This window comes from Camelus dromedarius, chromosome 14, assembly GCF_036321535.1.
Source record: "Camelus dromedarius isolate mCamDro1 chromosome 14, mCamDro1.pat, whole genome shotgun sequence".
NCBI lineage: Eukaryota > Metazoa > Chordata > Mammalia > Artiodactyla > Camelidae > Camelus > Camelus dromedarius.
This window is the reverse complement of record NC_087449.1, coordinates 43,384,571-43,397,475: the sequence shown is the minus strand read 5'-3', so window position 1 is coordinate 43,397,475 and position 12,905 is coordinate 43,384,571. Positions and strand designations below refer to the sequence as shown.

Below are 12,905 nucleotides of genomic sequence, written 5' to 3'. Positions count from 1 at the left end.
ATTAAGGCCATGATGAGATCACATACATGTGAGCACAGCTAAAATTAAAAATAGTGACAACACCAAATGCTGGTGAGGATGTGGAAAACTGAATCACTTACACAATGCTGGGAGGAAAGTAAAATGGAACAGCATTCTGGAAAACATTTTGGCTGGTTCTTATAAAACTAAATACACAACTACCATACAACCCAGCTAACTTGCTCTTGGGCATTTATCCTAGAGAAAGGAAAACTATGTTCCCAGAACTGTACTTAATGTTTGTAAAAACCTGTACACAAATGTTTATAGCAGCTTTATTTTTTTGGCTTGTTTTGTTGCTTTTGTTTGTTTGTTTGTTTTTGCAGGGGGAGGTAATTAATTGTATTTATTTAGTTAGTTTTTTGATGGAAGTACTGGGGATTGATCCCAGGACCTCATGCATGCTAAGCATGCACTCTACCACTTGAGCTGTACCCTCCCCCTTATAGCAGCTTTATTTGTAATAGCCCCAAAATGGAAACAACACAGATATCCTCCAATGAGTGGATTAAACCAGTGTAGTGTTCCATCCATACTTTGGAATACCACTCAGCAATAAAAATGAATAAACTACGGATGCATTCAACAACCTGTACAAATCTCCAGAGCCTTATGCTGAGTGAAGAAAGCTAATCCTAAATGACTGTGTACTGTATTATTCCATTTATATAACATTCTTGAGAAAATTTAGAAACAGAACAGATCAGTGGTTGCCCAAGGTAAAGGAGGGTGTGAGGAGAGGGAGAGAGGGGGGAGGGTGTAGCTCAAGTGGTAGAGCACATGCTTAGCATGCACAAGGTCCTGGGTTCAATCCCCAGTGCCTCCTGTAAAAATTAATAAATAAATAAATAGACACAATCACTTTCCCCTCACCAAAAAAAAACCCAAAATAAAAAAAAAAAAAAAAAAAGGAGTGGGACAGAGGTGAGTATGGCTATGAAGATGCAACTGTGAGGAATCTTCGCTGTGCTGGAAATGCTCTGCATCTTGACGCTGTCAGTGTGGATATCCTGACTGTGATTCTGTACTATAGTTTTCCAAGCTGTGATCATTGGGGGTAACCGGTTAAAGGGTACATGGGACTTGTAGATATTTATTTCTTACAGTGTAAATCTATAATTATCTCAAAATTAAAGTTTAATTTTTTAAAAGTTTCTAATAAATAAATAGATAGCTAGGCATTTTAATATTTTCTACCCACACCATAATCTTTGGCAAACCCAGTTTTAGAGATCATTGGCATACGCTGCTAGTCCCAGGATGCTCGACCCTACCCAGTCTTTGGATCCCTTTAACTATGCTCAACATTCTCTCAAAGGTATCATTCTTAAATGCAAATTTGATCTTGTTATTTCCCAAATCATTAGTTTTGACACTGAAGGTCCTTCTGGCTTAGTCCTTTATCTAATATGTACACCTGGACACCAAACAATCACAGTTTCCAATTGTGCAAAACCCTGTCTATGAGATACCTGAGGACGGACACAATGGCTTCTCTCTGGTATGCTCACCTTATCTCTGCTTAACGTACCTCGAAAACTTATCAGGTGCCCTAGCACATACTAGGAATCAGTAAATCTTGATTTAAATGTTTACTACCTTTGCTTTGTTTATTACCTCCTAAGTCCAGAGGTGTTCTGTGTTACAGTCCCCACACTAACCTGCAATCACTCCGGCCAGGTACACCAGCCCCACTCTGAGGCCTTTGTGGACCATTTCCAAGGGAATACCCAAAATCAGCTGCATAACAAGATTCCCCAGGATGTGCTGAACTCTGCAGAGAAAACAGAATTATCAAATATTATGACTAACCCAAGCAGTTATTTCCTGGGGAGAATAGTTTAGAACTTGTTAAACTTGAATTCCATTTTCTAATTTTTAAGGTGACTTTTTTTTAATAAAATCTTATATGGAGCTTCAATATGTAAAGCAGATAAAAGGACATTTTAGAAGTATACATTTAGGGGGAGGGTGTAGCTCAGTGGTAGAGTGTGTGCTTAGTATGCACAAGGTCCTGGGTTTGGTCCCCAGTAGCTCCATTTAAAAAAAAATTAAATAAAATAAAACTTGATTACCTCCTCCCTCCCCCAAAAAGTATACATTTATAAGTTCTGTTTTGCTGCAATCGCTGATAATGTCAAAAGAGAGCAATGAAGCTGGTTTAAGAAACAATAAGCTTGCATTTGCAGGGTTTAGATGACAGTTACCATCCTATGTCAGCCTCAGCATCTCATTTTGTTTGGGTTGCACAGTAGTGTTAGAAAATACTAATTCACTCATACTGAGTTTAAATTTCAATAGGTTTTTAAACAACAAATATCTCAGGATATTCTTTAATAAAACAGAGATGGCAGGGGAAACCTCATTCCCCATTCTACATTTTTTTAAAAATTTTTTAAGTTTACCAGAATGAAAAAAAATTTGACCTGGTAACACTAGCTAAAGCTGACATTCCCCCATGTACTATAATTTGGCCTCTAACATTTTTGAGGGCAGGTGTTTCTTATTACTGTTTTTAAATAGATAAAAATATTTTAAAGTGAAATTAATATTACTTTACTTATCAAACCCCACAAGCATCTCTGGAGAGTCTCTGAATGTAATTTGGCAAATTTCCATATTACAGTAATTCTTAATTTAGTTGCTATATAGAACAATGCTTTTTTTTTTTTAAAGAGATTTCAGGTTAAACCAAAAAGTTAAAAAATAACATAGATGTTAAATCTTCCACAAAGTGCAGCAGCTTTCATGTTAGTTTTAGGGATTGTGTTTTTGCATTATAGTTTACTTAACAAATATCCAACAGATCATTGAAGAGGTTTTCTGGGCATTCCCTACAGAGCAGATTACTTACCTTTATGGCCACGTGTGCACCCAGTCACATATATCACTGTCCAAGCCATCTTCATGGCATATAAGAGGTGATATAATTAAGCACAGAATAGTCTAGCAAGGACAGTTGTACCAGTCTTATGGAGACTTTGGACATAAAGGGGTTTTTGAAATATGTGCACCTTGTGAATTTGAACAAGAAGGTCAAAGAAAGCTATCCCATCCTGTCCTCTGGGAACAGTGTGAGGACAAAGTGACTAATAGCACAAAACTCCCAAAGATTCACCCCAAGCACTCTTTCTACTGTGCAATAGCCAGAGGAGACATGGCATAAAGGTCAGATCCTATCATAGACCCAGAAGAGAAAGATTAACTTTTTTCATCCAAGTTTTATCCACCCTTCAGGGTCCATCTTGAATCCAAGCCATCTGTGAAGCCATCCCCATTCTGATCTTTCCCTCTTCCTGTTTATATTACTGTACCTAATCCAAAATCCATCTTGTCTACCTCCTCTAGTGGGGCTGGAAGAGCTAATGTTGATTTCCCAAGCTCTCTTAGATAAGAGGCAGCCACGCCCCCACAGTCCTGGCCAGTGAGCTGCAATGTCTTGACAAAAGGGATGAATGTCACCAGTACCTGGTACTGCCTCTTCCCCCTTCCTGCTTTGAATGCAGGGCTACAGCACCAAATTGCAACTGGCCAAGGGAAAAGCAGAGATGTCGGTACAGGACCAAGAGTCCTGGCTTCATGAAACTGATGAACCAACCAGATACCTCTGGGCTTCTTACATGGGAAAACAAAATAACCTCCATTTTTTTAAGCTCCTGTTATATTTGCTTGTAACTTGCATCTAAAAGCAACCCTAATTTATACAACCCCATATGTGACATGTCCTACATAATCTTGAGCATTTTCTTTGAGTGCCTCACTATATGTGTTAGGCACTGTAAAAATTGTTACAACCATTGTCTCATTTAATCACAGCAATCTTACGAGGTAGGTACTATTACCCCATTTTACAGATGTGGAAACTGAGGCACAAAGCCATTAAATAACTACTGTAAAGTATAATTCTACACAGTCTTGCATTACTATTTAACTGACTGTTCCCCCTTATAATTTTAAAGCCCTTGAGTGCAGGAGCCACATTTGCTTAGACCCTACTTGTTAAAGGGAAACTAAAGTGTGGAAGTAGAAACTGGACAATTGGTCATTTTGTCCCTAACTTGTACAGCCTCAGAGCCCTGTGTCCTGCCATGGATCCCTATTTAGCTACTGGCCAGAATCATCTTTCAAGGTCCAGGGCTGGGTAGGTTGCATAGGTGAAGCTGGCCTCATCTGAACTCCCAGGAGTCCACCAGAGAGAAAGGGCCAAGCACCAAGCTGCTCACTGTCTGCGGTGGGCATGGTAAATCATGAATCCTGAATGAGGTCACAAAAGGCTATTAGCGTTTGAGAAACTATAAGCCAAACTACTAGGCACTACATCACCTATTGCTTGTGTTATTCTAGATGACCAACAATATCATACACTCATCAAAATGCTCATGAGTTAATTTTTTAAGTGTTTGGCAGAAGTGACTTGATTTATGTTTTAAAGGGAACATTTAACAACATCACACAACTCGGGGAACACACTTTTGATTTGGTAATGAATTGGTTTCTTCTCCATAATATTCCTACCTAAATACATTCCTACGTAATTTAGGCAGTTACAAAGTACACTGGACTTAAGGGAACACTAATGGGTTGAGATCCCAGCTCTACAACTTAGCTGTGTGACATGGAGCAAGGACATCCCCTAAGCCTCAGACGTAAAATAGCAGGAGTAATACCTGCCTCCTGGGGTTGCCGGGAGGATCAAACAAGATTACAGGTGTGAAAGTGTCTTAATAATAAAGCACCAGGAGGAGGGTATAGCTTAGTGGTAGAGTGCATGCCTAGCATGCACAAAGTCCTCGGTTCAATCCCCAGTATCTCCATTAAAATGAATAAAAGCCTAATTACTTCCCCCCCAAACAAGAATTAAAAATTTTAAGTGTGAAATTGTAAAGAAAAAAAAAACGCTCAGAATTTAAAAAATAATAAGCACCAAACAAATGTTCGGGGCTACAATTACATATAGTCACCTCTGACATCAGTGACTGCTGTCGTTCCTTACCCAGCATGGACCAGCATGTATGAGACAAACCTCCAGGCTTCCTCCCTCTTCTCAGGACTGTAGATAAAGGGGCTGTCCAAGATGCCCGTGTCCAAGGTGATCCACTGTTTCTGAGGCTTCCACACAGCATAGTAAATGAACACTGCCAGCTGACGGGGAGGGGACATGAATGTTACCACACCTTCCGCAGAGAGTGGCCCCATTAAAGTCCACGGGCACTTAACCCTGTTTCAGACGATTAGCTCTCAAGTGGGCCACTCCCTAGCATGTGCTTGGAAGACGACAAGAATGAAATTCCCTGCGTATATTGGACCACAGAACTGTGGGCGTATGCTACTTCCTCCAGCGATGAGGAGCAGCCCTGGACCAAGGTGTAAACTTTCTGAACCCCCACCCTTTTTCCCTCTTAAATACCCACTGCTCTCATCCTCCCATCCTCACCATTTGGTCATTCATTTACAACCTGATATGAAATTAAGTCACTGCTGGCTTCTGAAGAATAGAGTAGGGAAAGGGGAAAATCGTACCTTTACAGTGAGGAACCTGGCAAACATGACCTTCACCAAGTAATGAAGGCTAACGGCACCGGGGATGTCATGTGGATGTCCCCTACTCTCTGATGTGATGTGATACTTCACCTCTGGGGTCTTCCTCCCCAAAACCTGTAACTCCAGTCTACTCGTGAGAAAAACATCAGGCAAACCCAGATTGGGGTCATTCTACAGGATCCCTGGCCAGTACTCCTTAAGACTCTCAAAGCCATGAAAAACAAAGACCGAGAAACTGTTACAGATCAGAGGAGACTGGGGAGATGTGATAGCTTCACACACTCTGATACCCTGGGTTTGAGGCTATAGGAGGAACAGAAAGAGGACATGAATGGAAAAACTGGTAACATCCAAATTAAGCCGGGAGTTTAGTTAATAGTAACACACCAATATGAGTTTCTTAGTTTTGACAAATGTACTATAGAAATCTAAGATATTAGCAATGGGAGAAATAGGGTGAGGGGTATATAGGAACTCTCTATACTACCTCTGCTACTGCTCTATAAAGCTAAAATTATTCCAAAATAAAAAATTTATTTAAAAAATATTTAATTAAAACTCTGATCCTACTGTGAGACACAGGTATCTCAGCACCTGCTTGTATGTAAAACTACGCTCTCCATGCACTGACTGTGGCAGCCATGTTTTGTACCATGTGACCTTCACCCACTCTTCTCCTCCAGCACACGCACAGCTGATCAGACCATGGGCAGGCCAGCCAATCCACAGGCTGGAAGGGTAACGTGAGGTAGAAGCAGAAAGAACTCGGATGGCTTCCTAGATGCAACTAAATTGCAACTAAGTTAGAATCTCATTGTCTCACAATAAAACCCCTTGAGAAAATTTAGAACCATGTCCACCCCCAAATCAAAACAGCTTTGATTCAAGCTCTCAGGAATGTTTACACATTAGCCTCATCTTTCTCTGAGCCATAAGAGCCTAGGTCCCTATGATAGCTCATTTTATATGTTAACCTGGCACAGTACCCAGATATTTGGTCAAACATCATTCTGGATGTTTCTGAGACTTTGAATAAAGCAGACTACCCTCCATAATGTGAGTGCGCCTTATCCGATCAGTTGAAGGTTTACTCCCAACAAAAACAGACCTCCCCTGAGCAAGAAGGGATTTTGCCAGCAAATGGTCTTCGGACTTCAGCTGTAAGTCTCACCCCCTAGGTCTCCATTCTGCTGGCCTACCCTATAGATTTTGTTTGTTTTTGTTTTTGTTTGGGGTTTTTTTTAATTTTTTTTTTTTTTTGCTTTTGTTTTGTTTTGTGCGGAGGTAATTAGGTTTATTTAATTACTTATTTTAATGGAGATACTGGGGATTGAACCCAGGACCTTGTGCACCCAGGACTTCCTGCATGCTAAGCACACACTCTACCACTGAACTGTACCCACTCCCACAACCACCCCCTATAGATTTTGGACTTGTCAAGCCTCCACAGTTACATGAGCAAATTCCTTAAAATAAATCAATCTCTCTAAATACACATGTGTGTGTAAATAGTAGATAAATGTGTATGTGTGTGTGTGTATGTGATATGTATCCTATTGGTTCTGCTTCTTTAAAGAACCCTGACTGATACAGTCCCTGATAAGAAAGTTCAAGCATCAGTGGGAATGAAGAAGATGACATTAGGGGCTTCCTAATGCCCCTGCAGTCACACCCCACAGGGAGCCAAGCTCTGCCAATTCCTTTATGAGACGTCATGCTGTAGGAGAAAAAGCTAGGTGCGATGAGGCTCAGGAGAAGCCCAGTCTTGGCCAAATCACTAAGTATGTGACCTTAAGCAAGTCACTCCACCTCTCCAGGCCTTGTACTCTTTTCTGGAAAACAAAAGGGCTGACTAGACCAGAATCTGGAACCCATTACATGTTGCCCATTGTAGACATCATTAGAGGATCCCATTTTTTCCCTACTGAAATTTGGAGGCAACCAATAACTCTTCTAAACATATGGCTCCTGATAGACCGTACACAGTCAATCAAAGGTAGTTTATGAGATCAAACCAATTTGCAACCCCAAGATTATTTGATTTCAAAAACCCCCACCAACTAGAATGAAATGAAGCCACTGGAACTGTTGTGACTGCCAGGCAGGGGAGTTGTTGGAAAAATAAAACTCAACCTTTGGCTGAAAGTGACTGGGGCCATGAGAAGAGCCTGGGAAGCGAGCCCGGGAGTGGGTAAGGTGGAGTTCTGCGAGTGCTGTACCTGCCACCACCAAGCTCTCTTCTTACATGTTTTCCAGTCCCTCATCTAGATCTGACCTAAAGCCCCAGGGTCTCTGCAACCCCCCCGGAGTCTTTGCTCCTGTGCCCACCACCCCACCCCGCAAGCTTACCTCAGCAAGGCTGATGGAGATAATGAACACAGGGGGCGGGAGGCAGTTAGCTCTTTCCAGGTATGTTCTTCGCACCGGTTCAGGAAGCATCCATTTTGAGACAATCCTGTGGACCTTTTTATTCTTGAACGGTTCTTTACCTGCCTGGGCCTCTGTCACTTTCTCCTTTTCCTCCAGCTCTTCTTTCATCTCTCTGTCCATATTCAGATTCACTTCCTCCTCCATCACCAAATCATGAGCAGCAGCCATTGTCCTGGGTCCTCCCTCTACCTGACAGGGACACGGATGTCAGAGAGAAACGGACGACCCTATTGTCTTAGGGCCGTGGCTCTTTCCCAGGCGCTCTGGCACAGCTGTTGGTTTCCAGTGCCTTTCCTGTGAGTTAACAGATGGCAGCTGAAGATCTGGTGCCCAAAGACATGTAATATCCATACCTTCATCACCAGTGTGTAATTGTGAAAAGGTGCTAGGGTCTCCCCTGAATGAGGGAGAGGGCTCTCCAGGAGTCATTGCCAGATTTATCTCCTGTCACCACCTAAGGGATGGACTGGAGCTTTGGAATGGCAGCTCTAGCTGGCACGCCCCTTCCTTTCTGACATGCACTTGCAAGTCAACCATTAGTGTAAGAGATAGTTTTGCCATGAAGTGATGCATTTCAGAGCCCAAGCCATGCGCACTGCATTACTGAACTCAGTTTTGTCTAACATTAACAGTCTCCTTTCCCTTCTTAGTTTCATCTTGCTTTTACTCCCAGGCCAAACACACATCTCTGGCTTCTGATTCAGAATCAAAAATTATTTACTGGGAATCTACTGTGTATCAGGTACTATGCTAGGAGCCCCATTAAAAAATTCACTTCCCATCTGAAAAATATATATGAATGTATATAACTGAATCACTTTGCTGTACACCTGAAACTAACACAACATTTTAAATTAACTATACTGTATTTTTTTTTAATGGTTAAAAAAAGAAAAAATGTACTTCCTATTCCCCCCTGCAAAAAAAAATTTAAATCCACATCTTTACTTCCTAAATTATCAGTGTTCTATTTAAAATGCCACAACTACTCATTCTGTAGCACATTTGAGTTAAGAAGGCCATTCCCCAACCTTAATGTCCATCAACAGATGACTGGATAAAGAAGTTGTGGTATATTTATACAATGGAATACTATTCAGCCATAAAAAAGAATAAAATAACGCCATTTGCAGCAACATGGATGGAGCTGGAGATTGTCATTCTAAGTGAAGTAAGCCAGAAAGAGAAAGAAAAATACCATATGATATCACTTATATGTGGAATCAAAAAAAAAAAAAAAGACACAAATGAACTTACTTACAAAACAGAAACAGACTCACAGACATAGAAAACAAACTCATAGTTCCAGGGGGGAAGGAGGTGGGAAGAGATAAAATGCGAGTTCAAGATTTGCAGATACTAACTACTATATATAAAAGATAAACAAGTTTCTTTCATATAGCACAAGGAACTATATTCAATATGTTGTGGTAACCTATAATGAAAAAGAATATGAAAAGGAATATATATGTATATGTATGACTGAAACATTATGCTGTATACCAGAAATTGACACAACACTGTAACCTGACTATACTTCAATTGAAAAAAAAAAAAAAAGCCATTCCTACTGGTTCTCCAGGTACAACATCAGCACCCTTGCTGAAACACGTCTTCCCAACAACTCCCTGACATCTGGAACTCTTGCCTGAGTTCCTACTAACTTCCAGATCCTGTATTCCCTTGAACTCAATCCTCAACATCCAATCATTCAAGCATTTATGCAACAAATATCTGTTGAACACCTACTATAAATGGAATCATAAAATTTGTAACCTTTTGGGTCTGGCTTCTTTCACTTAGCAAACGTCTTCAAAGTTCATCCGTGTTGTAGCAGGTGTGAGTATATCATCCCTTTTAATGGCTGAATAATATTGCATTGTATAGATAGGTATATAAACAAAACCACATTATTTATTCATCTGTAGAAGGACACCTTTTGGTTACTGTGAATAAAGCTGCTATAAACATCCCCATACAACTTTTTATTTGAATACCTGTTTTCAGTGCTTTTGGGTATATACTTAAGAGTGGAATTGCTGGTTCACATGGTAATTCTATGTTTAACTTATTGGGAAACCTTCAGATTCCATTTTAAAATCTGGATTTTTTTTTTAAGGCATGAGTTTACTTAAGGTTACTTTACAGCTGATGTGTTGTAGAGCTGTGTTTAAACCCAGGCATCTGGGTCTATGGGGATAATGAGAGCACTGACCTCATAGCACTGGTGGGAAGATTATTTGCAATAATGGATGTAAAGCACTTAGAACAGTATCTGACACATAGTAAACACTCCACAACTATTAGGTATTATTGGCTATGGATGGATGAGTTGGTGTGAGGATGGATGGATAGATAGAAGGGATGGGGCTGAGTCTGGGGTCTATTTTCACACTGCAAGTTACTAGGAATCATGTCAAATTCAATTTATTTTCAAATGTATTTCATTAGGCAAGGTTCCACATTACAATAGGTCTTATTCAATAAATTTAGGGAAGAAGAGAATTCTCCTTTTATTGTTTTCCCCAGTAACTTTTCTGAAAATAAAGCCTTCTTCCCCTAAATCTTCCACCTCCCAGAGTCAGACATTAAGTCTTTAGACATAACCATTTTATTAATCTTCCTTGAAAATTGATGACTATTTCTAGTTTTTGTCATGTCTCATGAATGGCAAAACAGAGTGTGGATTTAAGATCAGCAGCTCTTAAACACAAATATTAAATTATTTTAAAAATATGTTCAATTAGGAGTGATTAACATTGTGTTAATAAGCCCTATTGTAAATTTAAATATCACACATGGTCATTTTATGAGGAAACGAAATTCTGCATTGTTAATAATACAACTTTCTATCCATAAAAGGAGCTAGAAAAACAAAGATTACACTTCTCCCCAATTTTTCTTTTTTCCAGATTTCAAAACTTCAAGAAATTTTCCAGCTTCAAGTCCATCATTTTTGATACTTTGGTGAAATATATTTCCTGTGCTGCAGATATCTGACCCATTCACTTTAGCCAAGACTCACTTTGTCTGTGTGCTTCCTCAGCACGTACAGTAAAGGAATGTGACATGTAGTTCTACCTACTGTAGATTCTAGAAACTAATGACCATGTCGGTAGTGAGTGCACAGTTTTGTTTTTTACCTCTCTTCTCAGTCACTCTCAACACTCTGACGTCCGGACCTGTCTGTGTGCCCTGGTCCTTGAGGACAGAGGCCTCTCTGATTCATCTCATCTTCAACACCTAGTGCTTGATGCTCACAGGTGCTGCTTCCACACTGACGTTCCCCATTCCTCCCACTCCTGTTTATCCTCTGCTCCCACACCTGGATGTCTGAGCACAATGCGCCACCTTGAAAACACTACTGACCAGATGCAACAATGAAAAAGACTGTTCTATACTTACGAGTCTGTGTGGAAATGCGTGCAGCTTACAAGGTGTAAATTGATGCAGCCTTTTTGGAAGGCATTTGGGCAGTATCTATAAAACATGAAACACGTATGTCTTTCAACAGAACCATCCGACTTCTAGAAATCTATCCTACATACGTATTTGAGCAAGCACACAAGGCTATATTTCAAAGACGTTCTGTGCAGAACTACTTACAGTAGTGAAAAATTACAAAGAAACTGAGAGTATTTGAATCAGGTTGTTGGATTTTCTGAATAGTTCTGCCTCCCGGGTAGTTCTTCCTTCCACAGTACTCAGATCTGCTCACCAGCACTTCTGCTCCTGGGTTCAAGGTGTCCCTCCCTAGGGCCTCGCAAGACAAGTCTAACCTAAGGTCATTCACTAATTGTGTGGGTGTGGCCTGTACACTCCCTGGGCTCTAAAGGTCAAAACTGGGACAGAGTATCCGAAAGCACACTTTAGATGACCAGAATTTTGGGAGGCCCAGCTGAATAGAGCAAGAGTCTCAAAACTAATCAGCAATGATTCTAACACATTACAGTCACGCAGAGACATGAAAGCATCCAGTTATCAAATGATTTACTGGGTCAACTCGCATCCCAGTGTTACTCACTGAGTGCATTGTTTACCACACTGACTACGCTTTCTTACTCACTAAGCAAAGATCATGCAGGTTTCTTGAGATTTCCTTAATGTTGTCTTGATGCTATGCCTCACCTCCTACCTCTTATCTGCAGCAAGTGACTGCCAACTCTGTGTTGAAATCACACACACATACACACACTCAGATCAAAACTGGGTGGCACTGCTGTGACGTGTTCCCATCCTACCCTCAGGGAACAAGTCGGGGAGATTGTTAAAAAGAATGGAAGAATGGAAAGACTCTCGTGGAGATGTTCCGACTGCATACCAAGAATCAAAGACCTTCCCTCCACAGTGAACAATTATTCTTAAGAAGAGGAAACATGGAAAGAACTTTCCTATTTCCTGACCTGACCTGGTATAAGCATTGCTTATGTTATGAATCATGGAGCCAGTATGCTGGCCAAGGATTGGAAAGGGCAGGGCTGTGCTCATTTACCCAGAGCAGTCATCTGTCTTTTAAAAAGAAATCTGTAGAAAGATTTCCATAAGGAGATTTACACAGGAGACCTTTGGCACTGGCAAGGGATTTTTTCCCGAAGATCTCCTTCACTGTATATCACAAAGTGTCTCCCCAAATTATGTTATAAATTATAGCCAGAAAATTTTAAGTGATTCCATCTCAGACCCTAAAGGATTCTATAAATGCAGCAGTAAAGTTCTTTATAAAGTTTGTTGTCTGAGGAGTATTAACTATGCTTAACACTTTGCACCCGAGGTCCCAAAGAAGAGAAGAAAAAGAAAATTTGGTTAGTTAGCTGGGCCTCTTTTCATTTTCAGTAAAGTTTCATGTCTCTCGAAGAGCAATGTCTGAACTGGCTAAAGAACACATTAAAACCACTTGCCAAAGCACTTTTCCT

General features: G+C 40.5%; 1 protein-coding gene across 4 annotated transcripts in view; it reads right to left on the bottom strand.

Annotated features, from left to right (window-relative positions):
* The window catches only part of RHBDL2 (rhomboid like 2), a 45,634-nt gene that overhangs the window by 20,250 nt on the left and 12,479 nt on the right, over window positions 1–12,905 (bottom strand). For 2 of the 4 annotated variants that reach the window (XM_031464817.2, XM_031464823.2), the window contains exons 2-4: window positions 7,912–8,181; window positions 5,015–5,163; window positions 1,683–1,795 (exon numbers count right to left, since the gene is read on the bottom strand). In XM_031464817.2, the coding sequence (XP_031320677.1) occupies window positions 1,683–1,795; window positions 5,015–5,163; window positions 7,912–8,160 (511 nt within the window). In that variant the 5' untranslated portion in view covers window positions 8,161–8,181. Of the gene's footprint in view, window positions 1–1,682; window positions 1,796–5,014; window positions 5,164–7,911; window positions 8,287–11,397; window positions 11,473–12,905 lie in introns of all 4 variants that reach the window. The other 2 variants (XM_064493734.1, XM_064493736.1) reach the window with 2 other exon arrangements.